General features: G+C 28.7%; 1 protein-coding gene across 15 annotated transcripts; it reads left to right on the forward strand.

Moving 5' to 3' along the window:
• The first annotated feature begins 1,273 nt into the window (after positions 1-1,273).
• Positions 1,274-27,224, forward strand: LOC106683629 (oxysterol-binding protein-related protein 11). 15 transcript variants are annotated; one of them, XM_014425220.2, is made up of 9 exons: positions 1,333-1,427; positions 4,664-4,699; positions 4,782-4,863; positions 5,117-5,334; positions 11,654-11,754; positions 14,054-14,186; positions 15,492-15,701; positions 20,036-20,219; positions 23,117-24,490. In XM_014425220.2, the coding sequence occupies exons 6-9, from the start codon at positions 14,061-14,063 to the stop codon at positions 23,302-23,304; spliced, it is 708 nt and encodes a 235-aa protein (XP_014280706.1). In that variant the 5' UTR covers positions 1,333-1,427; positions 4,664-4,699; positions 4,782-4,863; positions 5,117-5,334; positions 11,654-11,754; positions 14,054-14,060; the 3' UTR covers positions 23,305-24,490. The 15 variants fall into 15 exon arrangements, with proteins under 15 accessions (XP_014280702.1, XP_014280701.1, XP_014280706.1 ...); XM_014425227.2 differs by lacking the exon at positions 11,654-11,754; XM_014425221.2 differs by lacking the exon at positions 5,117-5,334.

Raw genomic sequence — 27,224 nt, forward strand, 5'->3', positions numbered from 1 at the left:
AGGAGGATCGGTCATGTCTCACAACTAATCACGTATGATCGGCAAGGTTGACGGGTATGTGCTGTAAATCCTGGAGGGTAGAGACTCCACTCCTTAAAGTATTAGTTTACGGTGATGTAGGGGAAGTTAAGTCCTAAAGGAAATAGGTTTAGGTCCTTGCAGGAACGGATATTACTCTCTGTATGTATATATTTATATAAATTAATATAAACACACATTCTTACAAATTAAGCTACACAGATTATGATAAAGTACATGATATTATTTATTATTTAACTTTTATGGGTCCCTCCAAAAACACGGACCCTGATGATTCGACACCTGAACATTTTATGAATTTTATGAAGGTTGCATTGTCAGAAGTTTACAGAATTTTGCATCAATGAACAACCAAATTTGTTTACATGAGGATTAACAATTATGAACGTTCACATTGGTTTCAACGGACCTTCAGACTACCACGTGGGTATTCGGACCAGGTGGGTATAAAACATTCATATACGACGCTCATTTTCCTTCATCTCCAGCGACCATTATCGCATACGGGTTTTGTCCTTCTCACCTGCTTCTCCTTATTTAGTGTATCTTTTACAATAGAGCCTTAAGAAGAGAGCTTCTGATCATTTCAATGCTGTAAAGCCCTATTAGCAATATTTCTACTTGGTCTGTTGTTTTTTGCCTATAACTGTCCTTTATTAGCCTTGCGATCATTAAAATATTCCCCGATCTTCTTAGCCTTTGATTCTAGCACTTCAAAAGCAATCCTTCTGCTTTGCAGGGATATTCCCATGATTATTACAATATCTGCGTAAGGTAGAACTTGGGTTATCTTTGTATAAACTATGTCTTCTTTATTTAGTCCAGCTTTATTAATGGTTGATTGTAGAGCGAAGTTATACAGGAGAGGAGCTATTGAGTCTCCCTGTCTTAGGTCAATTCCCACTTCAAATGGTTCAGATACTCCACCACACGAAATTTGGAAGGCAGCACTCCCCATTGCGCATTTAGTAATGCTTCATTGAGAAAATGTTATATGCAGTGTTAAGAAAATTAATCCCTTGTTTGTTGTTGCATACTTCTGATTCTACTTTTGTCTTGTAAACTGGCATTATTCTATTCTTTAGGTAGGGCGTACTCTTCCTATATTCGAGCTATTAGTTCTTTTTCAGACAATACAATTCTTTTAAACAAAAAATATTAGCTTCCATGTACATTTTACTTCTTAAGACCATGACTGATCAGTTAAGAAATCGATTAATCATACAATATCGATTCTAGGTCTTATTATAACACGACTGTTTTTATCTATATGTTATCAAGTTTAAAATATATGTTTTTTAGGATATGCCGTAGGCATGAAGAATATGATGAAAAGGAAGAAAAAGAAAAGCAAGAAAAAAAATAGTAGTACGGACTTTTTCAATCATGTACGTATTATTAAACATTTGTAATTAAATATATTTTTATATTGAAGGTTTAGAAGATGTTTTGACTGAGTGAGATTATTATCTAGGAAATGAGATATTTTTTATTCTTTAATCTATTTTCTTTCGTGAAAAAGAATGAATGAAGCTCATTTCCCATTCAGTTCTTACCAAAACTTTATTGGAAAAAAATAGGTTTTGTGGATTGTATTACTGTTTTTGTTTTTATTCAATTAATTTTACTGTAAATTGATAGTTACTCAGGAGTAATAAAAATAGGGCTTCCTAACTCAAGATAACTAAAATTCAAAGAATTTGTTTCTAAATTAAGGCAATTAAAACAGTTGTGACAAATTTTGAAGTTTAATGATGGACTTAATTTATTTCTCAAAACCTTTATTTACATTGTCAGGGATGACATTTTTATTGATAATAGGCTTATAATGGTTATTTAGTTACTGTTTTTCCACTTAATTTATTTCCTATTCTTGTTAAATCCTGTTGGAGGTAATACTCCTTAATTTTTTATGGTGATTCAGCATTCTTACACATACACTACCTTCATCTACTAATTTGTATTGCCTGTTGGTCCATATTAATTTTTTTATTTGCTTATTCTGTTTCTACATAAAATTTTATTTCACAATGTATTAGATATTTTAATTTTGAATGGAATAATGCCTTCCAAAATATTATTTTGCACATTTCCTAAGATAATCTAATCATTAAATTCTTATATGGTGAAAATAAAAGCTACTTTGATTCCCATCCCTAATCTATTAAACTATATGATGTAGATAATAGAGTGATTAGATGTCCAAAAGGAGCAATCTCTTAAAAAACTTACATCACTTTTTGAAATTGCTTTAAAACCAAACATTAAATGATGTGTGATTTGAGAGTGAACATAAAGAAGATTCCTATGATGACTGCACTTGATGCATTTATTATTTATGCTTTAGGAAATCTAAAAACTCAATGAATATCCTTAAAAAATCAATTGGTATAAATCTTTCTTTAAAAATAAATCATTTAGAGTCGTTATAAAAGTTAGTTGTACCTGAGTTAATAGAAAGTTACCTTAAATATCCTATATAAATCTGTTTTCAGGATCTGAGGGTCACCATGCCTCTGAGCTGTTGATGTGATGGTATTTTATTGCATAAATACATTTATTATGATTCTGTGAATGATAGAAACTGTTTCAAATAGAGCTTGAGTTATGATTATTTTGTAATTACTTATCTCCTAGAATGTGTTTGTCTTAGTCAAATAGACTTTCCCTTATTTAGATTTGGCTATCAGTTTTAAATTTAGTATTTACTTGTTATGAGAACTACATTTTGAGCTCTAAATTCCTTAATGTAAACTATTAAGTGTTACCTGTCTGTGGAGGGTATAGTAAGTTAAGTATTAATAGTTTTCATTAATGTTTCTATATTATTCATTGTTCTTAACCACTTTGGTCTCTTGTATACAAAAATCTGGTCATTGAAATAATCCTTATTTTCCTTTTATGCTAATTGTTTTGATGAATTTATTATTATCTATTTGTGGGTATATTTTCGGCTTTTTTTACTTTGGCTTTTCTTAAAGCAGCTTCACTCCATGATTTTTTAAATATTATTTCATCTAATCTATTTCTCTTAATTTTTTTTTAAATTTCTAATTATCACATAAAGATGTCAATGCATTGGTTAGCTGAAGAAGTGTCTTATTGGAAGCTTTCATTCTTATGAATTTTTATCATTAAAAGTTTAATATTTTAATTAGAGCATGTCTTTAATTTTTTTTGCCAATTTTGTGATTTTTATTAGAAATTTTAATTTTTGAAAGGAGTTATGGGGTAAAAATAGGAAAATATAGTATTAAATAAATATATATTCATCTGATAAAAATTAATATTTCATTTGCGAAGCTTCTCACCCTCAGCTGTGCTAATTTTGTTATAATTTGGAGCATAATATCTATAATCTTACTTTTCTTTTCTTTCCTGTTAATGAAGAGTATGTCTGGTTTGTTATGGTCCACTGTGTAGTCAGAAATAATGGGTTCGTCCCAGCTTGAATGGGCTCTTTTGCAGTATCCTATTATTATTATTATATTTTCTCACTATCGCGGGTTGAGTATTTGAGGTGGGAGACTAGAAGTCTAACCACCTCCATATTATTATTATTTTTAAATATTTAAAAATTACCTAACAATTCGTGCCGTGTCTAAGAGGACTGACTGTTGGTCCTATCTTAGTTCATCAATAGATAATTTCAAACCATCTGTGCCTACTACTGTTGATTTTGGTATCAATTCATTGGTGGATATTATGATAGGAGTAGCAGTAACATCTTCCAAATGGTACGATTCCTGTAATTCTATAGCCAGTTCCTGATATTTTCTTAGTTTTTCTCCCTGAGTAGAGCTTATATTATTATCATTGGGGGTACCAGCTAACACCAGTGATATGTTGGATTGATTGCTGTGTGACCAAGCATACTCGATATTTATCGGATGTTTATGTGTCTTTCAGAACATGTCTCCTATATAATCTGGTGGCAATAACCTGTTCTTGAATGGCTATGAAAAACCCTTTTGTCTCGGAGAATAACTTTCCGGCTTTTAGCTAACTAATATTTCCTTGTTAATAGAGCTATCATTCAATTTTCTGTAGAATCTCCCATACAGTGATTTGTTTTTCCATTCTGTTAACCGTTAATTTTCTGACATAATAATTGATTCAACACCTTTGCTCAGACTAAGTAGATAAGTAGATTATTATTATTAAATATTATGATTATTATTCTATATAATATTATATGATTTTGTATCAAAATCATTTTCGATGGAAACGTATTGTAACCTTTCAAGTTATTTTACTCACAAATTATTAATTAAGAAGAAGGCTAATGCAAATACCTATCAATTTATATTCTCATTTTTATGTTTACTTACAAATTTTATCTCTGTTGTCAAGATTAAATACAACACTTTTGTAGCCTTTTCAACCTTTCTGGACAAAATTTTTTTCCTCCTTTACCAGTAATTTGAGTTCAATTAAAAAATTGGCTGAGAGACCTACTTCTAAATTAAAATTTATTTTTATTATATTTTAATATTTTCATATATGCAACATAAACTTCTGGTATATATGTTGGTATGCTTTTGTATGTCGTATATATATTACAAAATTAATAAAGTATGTTTCATTTTCATTTCATTTATTATAAATAAATCATTTATTTCAGACTAACTGTGAGGAACTGCTAAGTAATCAAGCCCTGGTAAGAAATCTTAGTTACGAAAGGTAATGAAAGTTGTTTCTTTGTGAAATTACTATGATTTTAAAATAATTTAAATTTTTAGATTTATAAAGGACATTGTAAAAGGAGATATGCATATGCAAATATGCATGGTCATTGCAAGTTTATTGCCATTTAGAAGGGAGGTAAAATAAAGATTTTAAATAATAATAATAATCATTTTTTATCTAATAAAAATACCATTGTATGGTGACAAATAGAACTAAGTTATTATATTGACAATTAGGTTTTGAACTATGTACATTTTCCACCACATCTCATGTTATTATTGTCATAGGTGAATGAAGTGATTATACTTCATTTTATTCCTTGGTACAATGTGTGGGGGACTTAGTGCCTTATCTCATCTTTCTAATAACCTCATTCACATTTTTTCAGGATAATATTTTGGGGATCTACTACCTTTCTTTCTAGTACTCCATTTTAGTTTTTCATAAGCCTTTTAGTTTATGTTTTCCCTAATGAACCCCTAATGCAAAACAAAAGAAGAGGAACACAGATGTCAAACTATTGGGAATCGTAAACTTGGAAGGTTTAGGATATATAAATAAATCTGTTACGATAGTAGACTCTTAAGTCACCTGACCTCTTTGCTCGTAAGTGCATTAATTTTATGTAATGTAACTTTATGAAGGTGAGAAAATTGTTGATAGTTCCATATTCTAATATCTTGCTTCAATTTTTATAAACTCTGGGATAGCTACTTTTTGCTGTTTAAAGAATGAAAGAAACTATTTCTCAGAGAGTTCAACCAAACCAAAATATATATGTACTGCTTAACTCTTTCATTGAGGTAATTTAAAAAATTATCTTTGCCCCAGCCAGAAATGTTTTTTTCTTATTTCAGTTTTATTCATTATTCAGTCTTATTAACTTTCATTACTGCTGCATAGATTTTTAATTTAAACTTTGTCATATGTGGATAATTAACATTTTACAACTGGTGAAGTAAAATACTCTCTGGCCGGAAGATAGTCAAGTTAGAAATTATATTAAGCCTGTGGAAAGCTTCATGGAATCCAGGTTTTTATCTAAATTTTAACTTTATTTAAGAACCTTAAATCTTATTTAAAACCTTAATGACATGTATTCTATTTAAAATGATAACAATATGTTTTCCTTATAAAAAATAATATAAATGTTGTTTCTAGAAAACTAATAAGATAATGTTTTTTATAATATGCATATTTATTTTTAGATTCAGTTATTGATAAGATTATGAATTGTGATTATTATATTATTGTCGTTAAAGTTAATTTTTATGTATTAATAAAGAAGAAATTAGAAAACTCTTATTTCAATAAAATAAAAGAATTAATCTATAAACAATTATGAGGTATAAACATTATTTTTGAGGCTCTAATCTGCTCAATGTTCAGAGCTGAAAGACAACTCCTACTCCATCTTATCAATTAACTGGTGTAAGCTATTTGAGGAGGCCAGTAATGGATTTTAGATCTGATTGATATTGATGAAAAATATTATTTTTGCTTTGAATAATTATTTATAGATTTTAAAAATCATAGTAAGATCACGAAAAAAAATTGAAGAAATTAAAAAAAATAATAATAAATTAACCAAATATACTTGTAAAGATGTGGGGACTGGAAAAAATTGTTTTACAATCCAATTTACTACAAGATTCTGTCATCATAATTTGGGTTTCTTCAACTGCCCAAGGAGATTATAATGGCTGCCATGATGATGAAGCCTTATTTAAGAAATCCCTGAATTATGATGATAAAATATTATGAGAAATTAAATTATGATATTTTTCTCAAGGGTTTTTGATTTTCTTCACTGCTTGCTCACAAATTCTCAAAAACCTTACATCATTGTTTTTGGTTTTATTGTGGTTTACCTCTTCAGGATGTGTAGAATAAAAAAAAAAGAGACCAACATGAATTTATCTTAAAATGAGACTTAATATCAGAATCTGAAAAAAAAGTACCCCATTCCTTATTTCCCTGTATTTATTTGTTAACCTACATCCATGCTTGATGTACTTACTAATAAAGGCAATATTTAGTATTCAGTTCTCAACCAGAGTTATCTTCATCCAGCAACAACTTATACTGAGTTCAGCATATTGCATATCCACAATGAAATGGGTACAACTAAAAAAAAAAATTATTTGAAGGAACATCAAACACCGGTTAAGTTCTGCATATAAGGCTCCAGGTTATTTGCTCCAACACAAGTTACTGGTAGTTCACCTGTGGTGTCTATAGTTTTGGCCTGATATTTGAGGGCTGGCTGTTCTTCAGAATGATAGATGTCCATTTAATAAACTTTTGTCATTAAACATTTTTTGAATTCTGCCTCTTTCATTCTAGGTGTGCTAATATATATAAGCTACGGCTTAATAGATTGTGGTATCAGCTGACCAAGTGATATCAGCTGATTGAGTGTATATGTAAGAGAACAGGTTCCATCAATAAAGCAGTCTTGTCTTTGCATTCAGAGAATGTTATTGCACTACCCTTTTCCTCTTTTTTTTATCAGTTTTTCTTCTATATATATGATAAGAAGTGGAAGATACTATCTGCATTCAGTCTTAATGCGATTTTCTGGTTTTCTGACCTCAAGCTGTTCGAATTAGTGAAGCATTGACTTAGTTATTAATTACTTTTAATTCATTTATTAGTTTATTAAGTATTAGAGACTAAAAGCTTTGTTTGTAATGTTTGAATGATAGCCTTTTATTTTTTTGATAAATTAAAAATGATTGATAACTTTTTTAACTGTACAAATTTTTATTCTTAAGTATTATAGAACTATTTTTGGTGATTGACATGGATTATTAGTAGTTTTGGTCCTTCGTGTTTTGTTAGTTATTTTCATCAGTATTTTTATATTGAGGATTCTGATGCACTTATCAATCCTCAATAATGTTGCACTTCTGCTTTTAATATAATTCCTATTACTGCACAGTGGGCGATTTATTTTTATGAATATTTCAAATTTATTGAGATGTTTGAAGTAATCATTAATAGTCATACATACTTCACATTAAGAATAGTTGAGAAATACATACTACTTTCTTTAGTCATATGTTATGTACATTCCAAGATTTTTCTTGGTACAAGACTGATGTTATCACTTATTGTATTATTATTAATCATCATTTGTTGATGACTTTGGCATACTGGTATGGTATATATGGTAGTGTGGTGATATTATTTAGTTGTTGGGTATTTTTTGGGTTTATAGAAGTCAAGTAGTATAATGAGGATAAGAAGTATAATCATAAATCAGGATTTATGCTTGAAAAACAGTAGTCATCAGTGATTTTTAGTTTTTAGTCTGGTAATATGCTGTAATGAAAAAATGGTCAGTTGGTCTAAGGTTGATATCATAGTTTATTTAACTTACCATTTTTAATTCCAAGAATACTAAAGTAGCCTCCTTTCACTAATTTTGTACCTCTCTCACAAACACACCTTTTTGTCTTATCATATACATCTCACTCAACCTGTCGCTGGTTGGACCAGGGATATTATGGGACAGTAAAATAACAACTGTTACAGTTCTGTCATTATTTAAGGTTTCTGTAAGGACATCAGCTCCAAAACTTCATCACTTATTACTGGCTGATTCTCTGTTTGAAAGAGTAATCACTGTATGTTATGCACTGAGCTTAAGTTTCTTTAATACCATTACTTTTTCAGTTTGAGGAATAGTTTCATTACTTTTTTTTTTATCTTTTTTTATTAGTTTACATTTTAGTTAATAAATCTTCATTTCATTATCGAATAGGGGCACAACATTTATAATTATTGAGTAATGCTCACTTCAAGTTTTTAACAGAAACCAACCAAATAAATTTTATGATTTATGTTTTTTTTTTTTTTAATTTTAATTCTATAAATTGATAAATATTGCCTTGAATTTTAAAGTTCACAGCCTTGATGTCCTTGAATAATGTTAAATATTTTTCCTGATTTATACCATGAAACTGTTTAAAATTTTTGAAACCTTCAAAAAAGTTGAGTAATTGTTTATTTATTTTTTAAAGTCTATAATGTCGATGACTCATGGTAAAATTGTATCACCTTTTAAGGTCAGAATGAATATTCTTGACCAGAGGTGGAACAAAGTGAGCCATTAAAAAACAGGAACAGAATGAACCTGTTGAAAACTGGGTCAAGTTGCAGTGGAGGAATAGAATGAGCTATCCAAAACCTGGAATGAATTCAAGTGATGGAATAGAATGAGGCATTCAAAAACTGGAACAAGTATTGGCTTGTAGGAAATCTCGTATTGGTTGGAAAAATAAGTAATGGTTAAAGGACTGTTTGCCTATGAAAGCAATACCAACATGATCAGCTTTAACAATGTGGTGTAATCTATGACTGATATTGTGATATATTGAATATTTGTTTACTGGTTAGTCTAGTTTTAGTGCTGAGGGGTAAATCTATGTTTTTGTCATACAATGAGGATGCTAATTTATCCATTTTTAAACATCATTCACATTCCAAAAGAAGATGGATAAGGATTTTTGGATGAGATTGGTGGATGTTTTTGAGAAGAGATGAAATTGGAACCAAGATAAGTAAAGAGGGATATGAGAGATCTAAACCTGGATTGGAAAGATGTCAATTCGTTAGAGCATTGGGAGGTGGAGGATTTATTGGCTTTCTTGTTAGGTGTTATGGCAAGGTTAAATTATCAATGATAAAGTAAGTTTGTAACATTGAACAGGTGGCAATAGATTTTAGTTTTCCTGTATGTTTGACAATTTTAACACCGAAAAATAACTTTCTATGTTTCATTCATTTGTCTGAGGGATGCTATTGGGTAATTATTGAAGATAATCATCGAAAATCATTTTCAATAATTTAGATCAACGATAATGATATATTTTATTGAGCTCTAAAACTTTTAGAATTTTATTTCTTTTCTGAAAGCTTGTTAGGTGTTTAACAATTTACCCATTAGTAAGTGATATAATATATTGAGTGGTGTTGTGTTATATATGCACTGATGCTTTAGAAGTAAACAAAGTTTTATTAAAGATTATAGAATGCTCTTTTTTTTTTTTTAATTAATCTTAAAGATATAGGCTAGTATATAATTAAAAAATATGTATGTCTTTTTGACTTGTTAATTTATTGTACACAACCCAAGAATATAAAATATTTAACTTACACCTACAATTTAAAAAATATTTGTAAACAGTGTCTACTATTCTTAGTGTCATCATGAAATTATGCCAGAAATCTGTGTTATATCTAGAAACAGAGGAAAATACTCTTATTAAACTATTTTAATTTCTCGAAAAAACCTACAATTTTTTGGAGAATTTTTAAATTAACTTTTTTTATGCAAAATCCCAGTACCTTGAATTTTACAGGTTATATAAGGATAATTTTTTTTATTAAAATACTCTTAAAGATCTAGAGTAGTTGATAAATAAAAAATATAGGTGACTTTTTAAAAAATTTAATTATTGTACACCATAGAATAATGTTTTTAAATACTTAGAAGGTGATTGTTGGGCTTTTTATATGTTTCAATGTCGATTCCTATACCTTGTTCACTTTATTAAACAAGTTTCAGGTTTTTTAAATTATACATTTTTCCAGTGCCACTTGATTCAGGTGTAAATACTGCACTGATGATGTGTTTCTAATATTCCAGGACAAATCATCCAGGTCATGATGCCCACCCTCCTCAGATTTAATAATTTATGGCACAATTGATCCTATTAGTATTAATATAACATCTGCAATTTTTTTCCTCCTATCGTTTATAGTTTTTGTTAAATTAATTTTTTATTTAATTAATTAATTTAGTGCTGTATAAAGCCTCAGAAAGGGTGTGTTAATGTACAGTAATTATCATGATGAAATCTTGCAGTTAATTTGTGTGTCCTACCTAAAAACAGGAAAAAATACTTTTAATTACCTGTCTGTATCCTCCAAAATATTTAAATAAAAAATTTTAAATATTTAAGAGAGGTTATTTTGTTTTGAAAAAAAAAAAAAAACAGTATCTACAATATCAGATATGATAAAATGCTCAAATTTGTTTTCTAACACTCCTAAATTTATAGGCTACCAGATAAATTAAAAAAATATAGATGGCTTTTAACATGTTCAATTATTATGCAAGATAAAAGAATATTTTTTAAAATTCAAAAGATGATAGACACTTTATTTTTAAAAAAACATAGCTGAAGTTGTTGCTTTATTATTTTTCTTTTATTTCTGGCGAACATTGGAGGTCACAAAGGTGAACTTCATAATCAGTTCCTAAAAAAATATAAATGAACAAAGTTTCAGAACTATCCAGAAAGTTTCAACCGAAATCCCATAATGGTCTCTGGTTGACTGGACTTTAATAAAATATTTTTGAATAATTTTGACAAACTTTTTTTTTTTAAACTTCCATATTTGGAGGAGGTAGGGAATTTTATTGGAGATGGGGAAAAGTGAGGGAGTTCGATTGACATAATTAACACTAAAAGATAAATTATATTCTGAATACTAAAAGATAAATTACATTCTCAGTAATATTTCATAACCTTCTACCTAGCTATACGCCCCATCTGTTATATGTTTGTTTCAAATTAGTTTTTTCAATGTAATCTCAAAATGTGCTAATCAAGTTTTATGTTGTGTTTTCCAAATTATAAAACTATTGTCAATGAAATACTGTGCCAAAGAACACATTAACTCTGGCAATAATATTACTTACCTAGGAGTTGTAAATTTTAAATTTATTATTTATTTTGAATAAAAATATAAATAATATAATTTTTAAATTCAAAATTATTCTTTTTTTTTGGTTAGAAAAATAAAAACATTTAGTGCTCAATACCTAACTGATGAACTATGAATGTGCTCCCAATAGAAGAAGGTTGGGGACCCCTGCTTTTGGTTTCAGAGAAATTTTCTGTTTGTGCAGATTCCAGAAACAGGGTAAAGTTCTGACTTCACTTTGACTACCTGTGTTGCTCCTGATTCAGCCAGCTAGACACTGGAGGCTACCCACACATCCTCCAGGAGGTGAGACAGGCAAAACTGTAAACATTTCTTCTATTATTTTGCAGTTTTTAATTTTTTTTTAACAGACACCAAAATAAAAAAGATAATAAATAATGTTCTGATAAAATAAGACACACAGAGAACAATTCATTTAAATGGTATAACTGTTGAATCCATTTTTAATGTGATTTGTACCATTATAATTTTGAGTTGATCAACTTTGTTCCTTAATTAACTTAATAAGATGAACTAATTTTTAATAATTGAAGAGAATATTAACAGAACAAAATTTTAAACCATATTAAAATAAGAAATTTTCTGATATGGTGGTTTATTTGATCAATGATTATTTCGTGGTTGAAGTGATAATGTTATTTATCTTTTTTTTTCTATTTTTTTTTTTTTTAACTATTCTTATGTTTAACTATCTGAAGGATTGACTGCTTTGGGTCAGTTTTTCAAAAATCATCATCAACAACTTACACTTACAGAATTTTTTAAAAATGTATATTCAGATCCTTAGCCCACTGTGCACGATTATGTTAAATTCCTTTTTATTTAGTTATTAATCCTTTCATTTATTTTAGGTTATTATTTTTTATTTATCTGATATAATATAATTCCTGTATGGTATTATTTCTGTTGAACAGTGCAACTTTCTGTTGAATTATATGATAAAAATAAAGTGCTATTCTTTTTTAAAGTTAACTATTATTTTCTTGTAGTTATTTTGCAATATTGCCATGTAAATCTTGGTCGTTATTTTTATGATTTTTATTCACAATATTTATTTCTTATTTTGTGTTTAGACATCCACATTTTCTTGCTATTCCCTGTATTATTTTTGTTCATACATTTATTGGCAAACTCTTGTTTCCTCTTTCTGTTTATGCTTTAGTCATTTTGATTGTTTTGTAATATTAGTTGAGGGATTATAATGGATGTTGGTTGTTTTTTATTTTATTATGTGTATATATATATATATATCTATAATTTTTTTTTTTCAATTTCTATAAGCTTTGAATTTACAATATATTTTCTTTGTACATTCTGTGTATACACATATTTTGTGTATAGATTCTAATCTCATATTAATTATTAATATAATTTATTTCTTATGTATAGGGTGTTTTTTTAAGCCCGATAGAACTTGAAATTGTAAAAAATAACACAAAAAATTAAATTGTAATCAAAATTTTTTTTTTTATTCGAAAGATCAATACGTGACATTAACATTTGAAAATGATTTCGGGCATATGGGCACCGCGGCTGTTCTTGACGAAGCGCATTCTGGACGTCCAATTTTGGGCCACTTTTTCGAGCACTGCTGGCCGTATGTCACGAATAACACGAACAATGCTGGCCTCCAAGGCGTCAATTGTTGCTGGTTTATCAGCATAAACCAGTGACTTCACGTAGCCCCACAGGAAATAATCGAGAGGTGTCAAATCGCACGACCATATGCGGCAATTTTGCTTATTAACAAACCCGTTAAGCCAAAAATGCGCCTCATCGCTGAACACAATTTTACAGAATGCGCTTCGTCAAGAACAGCCGCGGTGCCCATATGCCCGAAATCATTTTCAAATGTTAATGTCACGTATTGATCTTTCGAATAAAAAAAAAATTTTGATTACAATTTAATTTTTTGTGTTATTTTTTACAATTTCAAGTTCTATCGGGCTTAAAAAACCACCCTTTATATTCAATTAAATAAAATAAATGATGTTTTAAGAGTGAAAATGCTTTTGTGATTTTGATGTCGACTATGCAGCAGAACGTCGATATAATGAAATCCTCAGTATAACAATATTTTTTAAATGTCCTATCAACTTTTGAAGCACTATTTGAATGTAATGTTCAATGAACATTTCAATTGTTAGTTGTAATTCTTTTTTAGAAATGTTAACAGTTTTGCACAATAACTGTTAGCACCACTGACTGCAACTGTGAAACAATTTTAACAAGCAGTTGTCCAAAGAAGCACAGCTGTCAAGATGTAAGGTATTACAAATGTGTTTTGGGTGACATCCTACCAGAAAGAATTTAGCACCCACCTAGATAAGCAACATGAAAAGTTCAATATATAAAATTTAAATATCATATTTTAGATTAAAGTAATTTGATCTGGATTAAGGATATTGGATTTCTATGGCCTACCCTGAATTATATTATGTTTATAATATTTATATTATAAATATATTTATATTTACTTTATAATTTTTTGTGTTCCTGTGGTTCTATAACAAACTTGATTAGATATATTTTATGGTCAAATTAATTTTTTAAATTATATATCATATTGGTTTGTTCTGTTTAGCTCAGATATGAGTGCTGAAATGATGTGCCAGTTGTATGAAGGTCAGTTATCTAAGTACACTAATGTGATGAAAGGCTGGCAGTTTCGTTGGTTTATTTTAGACCCAAAAACTGGCATCCTCAGCTATTTTCTTGTAAGTGTAGGAAATGAAATTATTTTTATTGTTTTATGAAAGGTTTTCATATTATCCTAATTTATCTTGATGATAATTCATGCTAAAATGATATTTTTTTCTGCATTTTTTAACTTAATATCCTTTCGTTGATATCCTAATTATTTATAGACATATAGATAATTTTTAGTTTTTAGGTAATCCCATAAAACAAAAAAATAAATATAAATTATTGGTATAATGGAGAAATTAGAAACTTTGACTGTTGTATCTTTCCTAATACATAATTATCTGTAAATTGAAGGTATATTAAATCATTATAAAGGCTGAATATGTGTTACTATTTTTTATTTCAATTTTCATTGTACTATTCTTTGTTTCGAAACTTTGACTGTTTGTCTACTGTTACGGCGGGTAGGGGTCAATAGGAACCTTTACTAGCCCAACCGTGAAAAGTAGTGAAAAGAAAAGAATAGCTGAATTTTGTTGTTTTTGTATTTTTAAATAAGTGAACATCATAAAAGGAACACAAAATATTTAAAAATATACAAACTAGAAAAAAAAGAAAGCTTAAAACTATTACAAAAGTAAATGAACTGAACAAAAGAGAAAAAAAAAGTCTTATATCACCAGTGATTGATGTGGCCCCGGTTGTGGTTGCTGTCCTGAGTGAATGTTCTCGTGGAGATAGATCGACGCCGGCCGCCTTGTCCTCTTAGAAGATGAGTCGAACTAGTCCGCTCGCTGTGGCTAAAAATTATTAAGATGGCCAGAATGCCGGCAACTACGAGTGCATAGTGAGGAGACAATGGAGACTATATGTGTGTGACCACTGAGACCCTAAGAAGTCCTATGTCTATTTTCAGTATAAAAAACAACAGAGAGTAGTTGTTTTGTTTTTTGGCTTAATAAAAATCATATTTTCCAATAATCGATTTGTGGACCATATGTTGGCCGCAATATCTACTTTTACAAAAGTATTAAATTAATTACTTAATTCAAAAAGTATTCTGTAAAATATTTTCTCTGAGTGCCCAAATTAATGTACATCTGATCATTAGTTAACATTCTTTGTATTTTTTAATATATTCCAAATTTATTCTGTAAGAAATCACATGAGTTAGAAACAGTGAATTATCAAGTTTTTTTCTTAGGTTAATTACAATAGACAAACATAATTTATTCCAGGTAGTGATATAAAAATTGTTTGTTTCAAGTATAAATAAATGTGAAAAGAAAAATCTAATTATAATATTAATTTGATGTTAAATAGGGTTATATTCTTCTTAGTATGTATAAGTATTATTCATAAGTATTATTCTTTAGAATGAAAATGAGAGAAAGCAAAATCCAAGAGGCTGGACACATCTTGAATCAGCTGTTATTTCACCTAGTGATGAAGATTCAAACACTTTCACTGTTAATTCTACATCTGGTGAAAGTTTTAAATTACGGGCTCAGGATGCCAAAGCTCGTCAAGAGTGGGTTAATAGATTAAGAGCAGTTTCTCAACTTCATGCTAGTGCTACAGCACAGGTAAAGTGGCTAAACTCATTTCCTTTAGTCTTTTTTTTATTGTTTTGTCTTTAACAATGATCTATTTCTGTTCTCCCATGAAAATGTTTTTTCCTTTACTTGTTTTAAAGTCTTTTCTATGCTTCATGGATATTAACTTGCTATTTTTTTTTTAGTATTCAATGCTTGTCGCAAGTGCTTTACATCTCCCCTGTTCATAAATAAATAAAGATAACTTATGATTTCTTTGTGGTTACCTATATATGTTATATCTTCAGTTTTATTTTCCAAAATTTACTTTTGAATCCTTTGTCTTGTGGCTTTGTTGCATTCAAACTGTTATCTTGTTGATCACTATTAAGATATCATTTTGTGTTGTTTTTTTTTCAATTATTATATTTAAAAAACTTTTGACCTGCTGGAATTGATGTGATTGGTAAAATGTGAACCTTTTATCTAGATTATCAGCACCTACTGATTTGTATTCTATCTTATTTTCATTTGCTATGAGACCTTACCTCCTTTCTGAGTTATCAAAGATACTATTATTCTTGTATTAGTATTAATTAGGAGATTGTCAATACATTCATTTGAACACCATGATATCTGTGAATCATCTACTTAACCATGATAAATGGGTAGTATTTTGTGTCATTTTGAGTCTTTTGAAATCTCCTGGTGCATCCCAATGCACATCCCACATTTAGGGTCTCACATTATTATTTTTATCATTCAATAGGTGAGATGGAATGTCCCAGTCCAAAGGCTGGTGACCAACCAGGAAGATGCTTAGATAGGTGAACACTAACTCAGAGAGGGTAGTATGAAATATTATGTATAAATATCATTCATCTGATACAAGATCGTCTCCTGCCCAAACCTATACTAAAACACAGTTAACATTAAGGTACCCTCTCTATGTTGTTTTTATTTGCCATAAGAACTGATATAGATGGTCAGCCATTTTCGAAGATCCTTTATTTGTCAAATAACAGACCAAATAATATGATACAATCTTCTGTGGTGTAGCTGTAATCATAGGTCAGTAAAGAAATGGAATAAAATGTAAATACTGATTTTTAATTTGATTATATTTAATCTTGTGGTAAATCACTTCTCACTTGACAACAGTACTTTGTCGCTGCTGTTGTGTAAGTCGGGTGGGAGGTAACAAGGCATGCTGATGTGCTGAAAATACTGATTGTTGGGTATTTTTCACCTTAGCGGGTAATCGGCGGGGATTGAGGATATCAAGTAAAATGGCTTCAGGTTATATGTAGAGCACTAGTGCATTATCGTACTAGTCCTTCAACTAGTTTTTTTTTTTAATCCTCTATTACTAACAACTTCTCATTTTCCTTAGATTTTTAGTTTCAGAAATAAGTAACTATGTACTTTGGTACACATGACATATTTATTTTTGGGGCCCAGGGTAGATTTATTTTTGAGGCCTGGTATGAATATAATTTTTGGGCATGGGTCGGATTTTTGTTTGAGGTCCAGGGTGGATTCTTTTTTAGGGCCCGGGGCAGACTATTTGAGTTTTCGAACATAGAAGAAAGTCGGGGTAGAGAAATTTTGAAGTCTATGGTTGATATAATTTTTGATCCTTTGGGGACTTTGTTTTAGGGGCCTGAGGCTGATTATTTTTGAGTTCTGGGGCAGATTATTTTTGGGACCTGATTTTACAATTTTAAGTTTTTGGGTAACTTTGTTTTTGGGGCCCGGGACTGATTATTTTTTGGGTCTGGGGCTGATACAATTATATGTTTTGGGGCAAATATATAAGTACAATATTTTCCCACCTATCGTCATTACAGTTGGCAAGGTTGATATGTTGTGACAGTTCACTGTCAAGGAATACACCTATGGCAGTTAATATGGCTGTCAATCCACTGACATTACTTGTACTATTAATGATCATGCCAGACCCAGTGCTACACTGCTGTGACTGTCAAATAGTTACACAATGGTTGTAGTTAACACTTTTGCCGCAATAACGGAAACTGTACAATAGTGCATTGTCAAGTTGTAGACGTGTCATAGTTAATGTGATAGTTGCTTCACTGATATTTCTTGTACTGTCATTACTTCATATTATTTGCACACCAGAGTTAGTGCAACAGTACAATCATGACTAACAATCATACAGTTACAGTTATGACGATTCTCTAAGAGCAGGTAAAGTGGCAGGTTTTTGTCGGGTAAAACAAAGCATCTTTACAAAAAATAAATTTCTGGGTGAAAGTTAATTACAAGAAAATAATATGTCACAAAAAGTGAGTTGAGAAAATAAAATTAAATCCAATAAAATACTCTCCTATATGCACTAATATAGAACAAATATTGATAATGAAAAAATATATATATAAATATGATATATTTTCTCTATAATTTTACAAAAGAATTGATATGTTACAAGCTAACCCGGCAATGCTTTGCTATTGCTAAAATTTGGGATGTATATAGATTAATTGAATACAATTGAAAGTTTAATATAGATTAATATATTATTATATTATAATGATAATAAATAAACATACATTATTATTTTTATTTGCACATTGGATTAATGATTGTAATTACTTATTATGGGTTGTAGCAGTGCAGATTTTTTTTTATTATTTAACATAACATAATAATTGGTAAATAAAATATGTAGTGTCTCTATACACCTTACTAACTGGTTTCCATAAAACTGTTTCATCTGACAGGCTTATCAAAGTGTGGCAAACGATTTTTTTATTAGTGAGTTGATATTTGTTTTTAGCGCCTCAAGAAACCCTTAAATATGAATTTTTTAAAACTTTGGAAATAAAAATTGTTTGCTCAAAATTTTCGCCTTACATATGGAAAGTAGCCTTTGATTTCTTTAAAAAAATATATAAAATAGAAATAACTTCAACACTACTCAACCAATCTATATGAAACTTGGGTTTAGTGCTTTATAAACTGCACCAAATGGCTCACACAGGATCTAACTAAACAAATTAGAACAGAGATATAAAATAACATGTTTGAAAAAAATTTCTTAATTTGAAACCAATATTTTGCCCTTATAAGGGCATTAAATATAAATTATGTTAATGTATGTTAAAAAAGCTGTCATTCAGCTTTGTAACAGTTGTAGTAACATAGGAATTTGATAAGATGCAGAAGAGTTATGAACAATTATATGAAAATGGATATTGGGAGAAAAAAAATCCTCCAATTTTATAATCAAGTTCAAAAATGTCTAATTTTCAATTAATTAGAAAAGCAGTTTTTATAGGTTTCAAATGACACTAGAAACGAAAATGATTTGCTTTTCCCTAATAAAACAAATTGTTGGCCTACTTTACTCGAAGCCTCATAAAGGTTATATAATTTTTTGTAAATATAAAATCATTTAATGGTATCAGTAATATTTTTTTCTAATTCTTCAGAAAGAGAAATTGATTGGTATATAATAACCATGAAAAAAATGTATACTTTCTTAGTTACATGCCAAAGATGTTCAACTTTTTCATAATTTTTTTTAACTGAGAAATTGGGGATTTCAGTAGCTTTAAACCTACCATGGTGATATGGAACATTTTGAAATAAATAGCATGTAAATCAGTCCAGTATTTCAAAAGTTTATTGTTGGCAAAGATTTAAACTATTGCCTTTTATATAAAAACAAAAAGAAATTTGTACCGCTACAACCCATTAAGGGTCAGGGATGCAGTACTTTGTAAAGAAGTACTGTTACTAGAATCACGCTCAACTGCCAGATTTTTACCAAATTAAGGATACCAATTTTATGAGGCTGGGTGGACCCTGGGGGGCTTCTGAACCCACATGGCTGACTCACAGCTACAGTGAAACAGAAAATAATCATCTACCACAACCAGAATTGAACTGGAGTTTGTAGCACAGTGCCTTACAAATGTGCTACTCACTCCCTCCTTTTTAGATACAAATTCTATTTATATCCTTGTATTTAATATAAATTTTCATTGATTCTGTAGGATACTCTGCAAACAACAATATTGTACTTCTACGAAAGTAAACTGATCCCAGAATTTGAGTTCTCACACAAATCTGGAATCACACATTGTACTAATTTACTTTTTGATTATTGTCCGTTAAGAGTGAGGAATTAAATTGGTGTCTGCATCTGGTTTGGAAGGATTCAAATGCATTAAACTTGGAGATTTATTTAAAGATAAAGGGTTATTTTGAGCATTCATTATATGACCAAAAAAAATATCTTAAAACAGTAGTCAATGTTGTTTATTTTTATTGCCTGATTTTTTTTTCTTTTCAAAAGCTCTGTGACAAATAATGACCCATCATTTTGATATTACATCATTTTTTTTTTTTATATACAGAATAATCCACCCTTACCGCCTAGAGAACATCATGCTGTGAGTCCTAAACAATCTTCTGGTACTGGAACTACATCTCCTTCACTAGCTTTATGGGAAGCATTTACTGCAGTTAGAGAACACCTTTTTAGAGCAGAACAACACCACCTGTTACTATCTCGGACAATTGATGAACTTCCGAGTAATGGTATGGATAGTTTATTTTCTGTTACTCCACAGTATTTTTATTAGAATTTGAATGTAAATTATTTTTTTTACTATGAATGAACTAAATATACAATATGTTATGACCAAACACTGAACTTTTATGCAGTAAAAGCCTGTAAAAAAAAAAGTATGCATCAAAAAATCCCTGTTTATGCTATAAGACAGTTATAGTATTCACCTATACTACTAATATGACTACAAAAAGTGTTAAACTTAAAAAAGAATGGTTAAAAATTAAATGAAATGATATAATATAATATTATGAGGTTTTCAACTATACATATGGGCCATTAAACAATGAATATACTGGGTGTTTCAGGGTTAAGTGGTCAAACTGAAAATATAAACTAAGGATCTCAAAACAAGAAAACATTACCTCTGAAGGTATGTCCATCCGCAAACGCTTTGTTTTGGAGATATTCATACCTGAAGATTTCCATTGTTATGAATTATTTACGTTATATGAAATAAATAAAACCTATTTATTTATTCTAACTACTTTATTTATTAATGTAAACATTAAGATTCATATTAAATGTTGTTCAAAGTGAAGGTATGTTCGCAAAAACTTTTTTTAGGAGCTGGATTAGATAGAATACTAATATGGCCTTTTACCCCTAACTGTATAAAAACTGTTGGCAACATAAGGTTAATACTATTTGGAATTTGCATTGGCCACTGTCAATAACAGTTATCAGTTTGTAAGAGGCTTTTGCAGAGTACTCATCATTATGCCTTCAATTGATACTAATGGTGAATATGCCGATATGGTGTTTGTGTATGGTTTTTGAAATGCTAATACTAATGCTGCTTATCGTGAACGTGCCAGATGATTTCCAAATAAAAGATTACCAAAAAAGTCTATCTTTAGCTCCATGTTTCAATGTCTTAGAGAAACTGGTACATTTGCTATAATACCGTCTGCTGATGGTATTTTTGCAAATGAATGATGGTATTTATATATGAAGAAAGGAGTGGGACTATATTACAATATTTTGATGATAATCCATCTGGCAGTGTACGAAGAGCTGGAGCAGAATTAAATATTACGCCAACTACAGTATGGAGAACTCTCATTGCAGATGGACTTCATCCATATCATTATCAACGTGTACAAAATTTATTACCGCAAGATTTTTGGCAAAGTAGACATTTTTCAGATTAGTACTTAAATCAAGTTGAGCATAATCCTTAATTTTCAGGAAACATTCTCTGGACATATGAAGCTACCTTCACAAGAAAAGGTATCTTCTATCAGAAAAATAATCACCTCTGGTCGTTGGAAAATCCCCATGCAATTCATGAGCATCATTTTCAGCACCAGTTTCAGTGCAATGGATTGGAGATAATGGACAATATTTTAATAGATCTGCATTTCTTGCCGCTTCGACTTAATGCAAGCAGATTTCTGGAATTTTTTAATAATGATTACTATGATTTAGTGGAACATTTTCCACTGCAACTGAGAAGGGTCATGTGGCTTCAATTAGATGACTGTCCTGCACATTGCGGAGGAGGTCCACGACAATGGCTAAATGTTAATTATCCCAATCAGTGGATTAGCCATGCAGGACCAGTGGCTTGGTGCGGGCCAGATCTGACACCACTGGATTTTTTTGTTTGGGGTGACATTAGGCAAAAAGTCTATGCAAGGCAGGTCAATGATCTTAATTCCTTATGAAGAAGGATAATTGAATCTTGTGAAACAATAACACGTATCCAGTGCCGTTCTGCCACTGCTGTTGTTGAAGAAGGATGCCAAGCCTGTCTTAATGCTCAAGGAAATCACTTTGAACAATTGTTTATGTTGAACTAATAAAGTAGGTAGAACAAATTAATAAATTTTATTTATTTCATATAACGTAAATAGTTCATTACAATGAAAATCTTTAGGTGTGAATATCTACTAAACAAAGCATTTGTGAACATACCTTCAGAGGTTTTTTTTTTTTTTGTTTTGAGGTCCTTTTTTCATATTATTAGTTCGGCCACTTGACCCTGAAACACCCTGTATATTTTTCCATAGAAATATAGAGAAATAAATTTCTAAATATAAATAAATATATATTGTAAAAATGTGAGTATTCAGATAATTAGAACAGCACCAAATAGCAAGACATTTGTCCTGAAAATGAGAAAATACTCTGAAGTGTTGATTAAAAGCAATGTTAAGAAAATTATAATAAAAGAATAAGGATACTGGAAGAATGTACTTTCACAAACTTACCTAAAGTCAGTGTTAATATCCTTATAATAATTATTATTTTAGTGAAACTAAATCATCCTATTTTGACAAATTTTTGTTCATAACTAATTATTGCATCAACATTTCAGAGCTCTCCACAGTTTAATGAATTATTAAAAAAAAAAAAAAAGAAAAAAAGAAATTATCAAATATGAATTTATATTATTGTTTTTGGATCCTAGATATTTCCAAAATGTTATAGAGAAATTGTTTGTACAATTATAAGCTTCTATTATTCACCTCATTGTTTCTATTTAAGTATGTTTATTGGTAGCAAAATGTAAGAAATTTCTCACAAAATGTATAAAAATATAATTTGAATACACAGTTGTTGTGTCAATGAATAGTTCATCAGCACTTAGGAACCACTTGGGCAATTCTGATGAAATCTGTTTGGATACTTGTTTTTAATAAACCTAATAAGGTAGTACAAAACCTAGTAAATCAGTTTTACTCCTTAGAAGGTATTCTATGAATGTTGTTTCTAAAGAAAACCTTTTATTTCTTTTTTCTATGTGGTAAATGTACTATTGTACTCATTAACAATATAATTCTTCTCTCATGGTTTCAATTTATTATGTTTTGTCCATGTAACTTCCTGCATTTTAAAAACTATCATTTTTTTTTTTCAGGTAAATTAAAACATGTTGATCCTGATCTTCTGATGTTAAAAGCATCTTCTCATGCAATGCTCGTTTCTTTGAACCAGTGTTTGTTTATACTTCAGCAGCAAACCCAGGATGTTATGAGCTCTAAAGTTAAAGGTTCATCAAAGCATGATCATTCCATTCCTCACTCTAAAAAGAAATTTCCGATTTGATAACTTTAACCTTTCCATAGTTATTTCTTTATTAAATATGGCTGATTGTAAATAACTGTTTTGGTACAATGTATATTTAGTATAGTACTCTCCCTTATCTGACATTGTTAGGATTGTAACAATGCTGGATATTGGAAATCAAGTCATCACAAATGATATATAATTACAGTACACTCTTGCTAATCCAAACTAATTAAAATTAAGAGTGTTCGTTCAGATTCCATTAGGAAGGAAAACAATAATAGTAGTTAACTTCATGATTGATTGGTCAATTACTAAAAGAAATTGATTTATTTTTCTTTACAATAATTAATTATTGTTGAGAAATTTATTGACTACTTATTTTCATGAGGAATAATATGAATTATATTTGCTTGTTTTTTTTTTGGGGGGGGGGAGGTATCTTTTAGTATTTGAATTCCTTCAATAATCTTTTCTAGAATTAGCTCTTTCAAAGCTGAATCATTATTTTCTCCTTCAAAGTGATTAAAAGGTTTTTGTTTTATGTATATTTTATATTTATGAAAAAAATTATAATAAAATGAATAAATAATACAATTAAATAAAAAAATATAAGCACTCAATTGAAGAAATGTTTATATGATAGAATTTTTTAACTCGCAACTCATTGTTTATTTATTTTGTTAATATTCTGAATTATTCCTTGAGCTAATTTTAAATATTTACTCTGCAGACTTATGAAGTGCAACGATAAATCAATAATCACTAACAAAGAAATTTATATATAAGAATGTAGATATTATAAATTATTTTTTATTTTAAACAGGTTTTTCTATTACAACTTTTTTTTTTGGAAGTTAAGAAGTATATATTTTTAAAACAATTTTAATGGATATAAAAATTAATTTCATCTTATCTCTTCTTTCCCCTATTCTTAAAATTTAGGTTTTTACATTTCTGATTACTAGAAATCATTTGTAAATTATCGTGTCTAGGTTAAAGAAAAGTTTAAATTAGGCAGACATAGATATATTGAATTTTGATTTTAACAAATCATGGATTAAGACACTTGTCACTGATAAAATTAAACACTTCTATATTAAAATAATAAATACCCCCAAAAATATTTCAATTAAATGCCTTTTAAAATAATAATTTATTACTAAACAAATCCAAAATATTTTGTTGTTAAAATTTAAAAATATACTATATGAATTTTCTCCCTTTACAGGCGTTGGATAAAGAAATGTGCTGTTTTACTGAACAACCGGATAAGAGAGAGTTTACTGTACTCTGTTATCAGTAGTTATTATGTAAAAAAATAATTAGTTCAGAAGTTAAACATTTATTTTAAATATTATATAATTTTTCTCAATTGCTATTACCAAAAAAAAATATATATGTATATTATTACATCTTTAAAATTGTATTGCATTTTTAGAAGTTTACTAATATTAATTGTAACTGTTCTGTTTCAAGAAAACTCTAAATTTTTCCTTCCTAGATAATTAATTTTTTCAACTATTTTAAAATTTATTACTAATAATTCTGTTGCATTAGTTTTTATCATCCTTAATTTTTCATGAAGTTAGCTTGTTAGAGTTGTGTATTAACTTAGTTTATAAAACAAAAACGTTTTATATTATATATAAATGGTATCTGAAACAAAATTTACTTAAATTTCTTATTATGGTATGTATATTCAACTTCAATTTTGCTTTAAAAGACATTAGTATTGTTAAAAAAAAAAAAAATTAGGTTTGATATTATTCAAGTATTAAACTTTTAATTTATTAAGAATAGTCAGCAATTAAGCTGAAAATAATGTAATGTATGGTATTTTCTTCTTTTTCTTGGTTCTTCCCTTTATCACTATCTACTTAAGGAAGTAAAAGGGTTGTGAAGTCTGGATTTTTAAAAATCTAAATATCATGTTTCCTTGTTTAATCCTAGTTACTTATTGTGCTTTACCACATATTTTTCAGAATTAATTCCTTCTATCATTAGTTATTTTATTATATAAAAATATTCGTATTCGTATTTTTTTGAAATTGATGTCCATTTTCTTGAAATAAGTTTATATTCTCAATTGGAACTTATCACAATTCTTGATTTTTTGATATTAATGACATCAAACCTTTTTCTCTTCAAAAAGTTCTCGTTATTGCAAAAAAAAGAAGTTTCAATTTTTTTTTTTTTATTTATTTATTTTTTTTTTTTAATTTTGAAATATGTAATGTTTAAATAGATTTTGAATAACTTGTTAGTTAGTGAGTGTGATGTTAGTGTTACAAAAGTAAGCTATGGCTTAAGACAGAAATATGTTTTATTCATATGAAATTGTTAAATGATTAATAGAATATAGAGAAAATAAAAATAATACTTGTATTTTTATCAAATGTCGTGAAAAAAATCATACTTTTACTTTTGAGAACTCTTAACACTGTTAGAAGGAAATGCAAAGAGGATAGGGAGATAATTAGAGGCAATATGCTAGGGGTAATCCGACTTTTTCCTCCAAAATAAGGAAAGTTATAGTTAGAATTTCAAAAAAATCATTTGCATATAGAATACACCTTTCTTGATTTGTTTAAAATTCAGCATGTGTAATTATTTATCAGAATATGAAGTAAACTAATCACATGAGTTTTTTAGCCAAATTAGTCAACAATTTTCAAGTAAGCGCTTCATGGGATATTCAGGTTTTTTCTTAATACAATTTTTTTTTTTTGCAATTACTATTTTGTTGCCAACAAGATCAAATACTTAAAATAAATTATTATTGAAATGTCCATTTTCATTAGAAGTGACTAATCAAAATAATGCTGCTACAAAATTAAGTTTACTTTACCTTAGCTATTTATGAAATATGTAGTAAGGAAAGTATTGTTTAATATATATATATATACATATATACATATATATATCTTTTCTGTGCAATGAATTTTTTAATTTTTAAAATATTAATGTCGTTTGGATAAAGTTCTAAAAGTTCTGACTTAATGTAGGCTGCTGTATTATTCTTAATTCATAACTTATGATTTTTTTATAGGACAAAGTACTCTTGTCTTATAGGTTAAAGAATTTCTTGCAAATAGAAAAAAAATGCTTTTAATTGACAGCCAGTTTCTTATGATGTAAGAAATTCAAATAAAAATATAGTTTTTCCTATTTTTATTTATGTTTATCAGACAGATTGCATTATGAACTCAGACGTTATATTAATTCTATGTTTTTTAGAGCTATTATATTAATAAAATATGCTTACCGTTACTGCAATGCTTAGAATGTTGTATGGTTGTTTAAAAATCCTATTTGGAAACTGTTAATTTGATGAAACAAGCTTATGCTATACATTTTATATTATATTTGACAATTTCTAAAAAGGTGAACTATGATTTATTATTTTATATCTTTTGACAACAAATTTTATGTAAAAATTAGGTTGTTATATTCTAAATTTTACAAAATATTGTGTTTTTGTAAATGCTAGTTATTTCTTAAGTAATACATTCAAACCTTGATATAACAAAGCTAGAATATTTTTTTAATCAGATCTTGAAGGAAACGAAAAAAAATTTCTTAGAGAAATTTCTTTAAATTGAGTTTTTACTACATATATCAAGGTTCTGGGAAGAAAAAAACAATGAAAATTCCTGAACAATAAGAAACAGTAGTATTTTGCCTGAAAGTGTATACATAATTGTAGTTTGTTAGGAAAATTGCATGAATGTTGTTAAAAATTTGCGTATTACAATTACCATAAAAACTTATTTCCCCTTATAATATCCAGGAATTTGTAATTATAGTAAGTAACCTCAACCATTCCCAAATTGTTATTCTAGATAGTCTCCGAATTCATCTTCATTCTTCTTCTTTTTTTAATTTACTAAAGTTATTTTGTCTGAATCCTTTGATATTTTTAAAAACATATTGGAATAAATTATTAATTCACTTGC

The sequence above is a fragment of the Halyomorpha halys genome, unplaced genomic scaffold (genome assembly GCF_000696795.3).
Source record: "Halyomorpha halys isolate HHAL.00 unplaced genomic scaffold, Hhal_1.1 Scaffold500.1, whole genome shotgun sequence".
Lineage (NCBI taxonomy): Eukaryota > Metazoa > Arthropoda > Insecta > Hemiptera > Pentatomidae > Halyomorpha > Halyomorpha halys.

Excerpts from the sequence above, each read along its gene's own strand:
- LOC106683629 (XM_014425215.2), top strand. The coding sequence starts at position 1,356 with ATGAAGAATATGATGAAAAGGAAGAAAAAGAAAAGCAAGAAAAAAAAT. Across the intron at positions 4,723-14,053 it reads AGAAATCTTAGTTACGAAAG|CTCAGATATGAGTGCTGAAA; the intron begins GTAATGAAAGTT and ends TGTTCTGTTTAG. Across the intron at positions 14,187-15,491 it reads GCATCCTCAGCTATTTTCTT|AATGAAAATGAGAGAAAGCA; the intron begins GTAAGTGTAGGA and ends ATTATTCTTTAG.